General features: G+C 39.9%; 1 protein-coding gene across 1 annotated transcript; it reads left to right on the top strand.

The window, feature by feature from the left end:
- Window positions 1-344: 344 nt before the first annotated feature.
- Window positions 345-554, top strand: SARC_16334 (hypothetical protein; the record flags this gene model as incomplete). Its single annotated transcript, XM_014289557.1, has 1 exon — window positions 345-554. A coding segment is annotated over one exon (210 nt), but the record flags the coding sequence as incomplete, so codon positions are not given.
- Between the last annotated feature and the right edge of the window lie 793 nt (window positions 555-1,347).

The following is a 1,347-nucleotide window of genomic DNA, read 5'->3' as shown; positions in this document are numbered from 1 at the left end:
GAAAATATATATATATATATATTTATATATGTATGTATGTATGTATGTTAGTATGTATGTATGTATATATATATATATATATAGTTATAACACATTGCAAAAGCAGTTGAATTAACAGGTGGTATTTTCGAGAGTAATTCGATATCCATAAGTTTCTTATTGATAGGATCGGGAGAGGTAGTCTAGTGACCACAAGTCGTAGCTATTTTTTATTTTACTGTTTGCATGGTTGCCGCATACCACGGGCTTGGCGCGCTTGGATACGCTCATTGTTTGTTTGGCACTTACCAGGTTTGTGATAATGACTTACATATCGGAATTCGCTATACGTTGTGATATGACAGATATTCAATAACTTCAGCACTGGTCTAGGTAAGCGCGTCCAAAACATACTGAAATACCTATACCCTGTACCGAGGGAGGACAGTACGCGAGTGATGACATTCAGCAACGATAGCGACTTCATATCATATAGGCATCACAACTTTAAGAAGTCCGGTAAAGACGTGGAGTTGGCCGAAATCGGCCCACGCATGGAAATGAGAGGTCAGTAGGCTGTATATGTTTACCTTTCATCGTATTTTGGAAAGCTGCTCGTTTTGGTCATTATTGCTTTGCTCCTGCATTCGTTGGAAGTCGAAGTCGGGCACGGAACTCATATTTCGATACTTTATTGTTCATCAAACAGTATATAAAATAATGTTGGGGACGATCGACCAGACGGAAGCAGAGACCGAATGGATCTCACGACCGCATATGAACACAGCTAAGAAGCGCTCTTATTTGTGAGCGCTGAGACAGTAGTAGTATCAATAAATTGTAGTTTACACCATATATTCACATGAGAGCCAATGTTACGGTTGCCCTCGATATTGTTTCAAGTCAATGGCAAATAATGAATGCCCTTCTCTCTTACACAATACTAATACTGTGCTGAGCATTCTTTTTATTCACCAGTCTGGGATGTAACTGAGAGATGCTACCAAAGCAGGATAGAAAGTGCTATGCCCTTTGTATTTTTATTAATGGATTTAGATTGATGCTTAACGGCTTTAATTTGATGGTCTTAATTTGTATTGAATATATACTACAACCCCCTCTCGCGAACCTCGGCGTCAACGGATTGTCCGCATCCCACTTCTGTAACGAAATAGGCGGGGGACTTGAGCTACTTGTAGTCCGACAAGAAAGCATTTTGGATGACACAAAGCCAACTTTTCGGAGATCGCCCGTCCTCTGGGGTGCGCATCGGCTCCCATAAGGATATAGACACGTGCAGTATTTGCACCATATATATATATATATATATATATATATATACACACACACACACTACACACACTACAC

Source organism: Sphaeroforma arctica, assembly GCF_001186125.1.
Source record: "Sphaeroforma arctica JP610 unplaced genomic scaffold supercont1.7840, whole genome shotgun sequence".
Taxonomy (NCBI): Eukaryota; class Ichthyosporea; order Ichthyophonida; genus Sphaeroforma; species Sphaeroforma arctica.
Note: the sequence above shows the minus strand (reverse complement) of the source record. Positions and strands in the feature narration are given on the sequence as shown.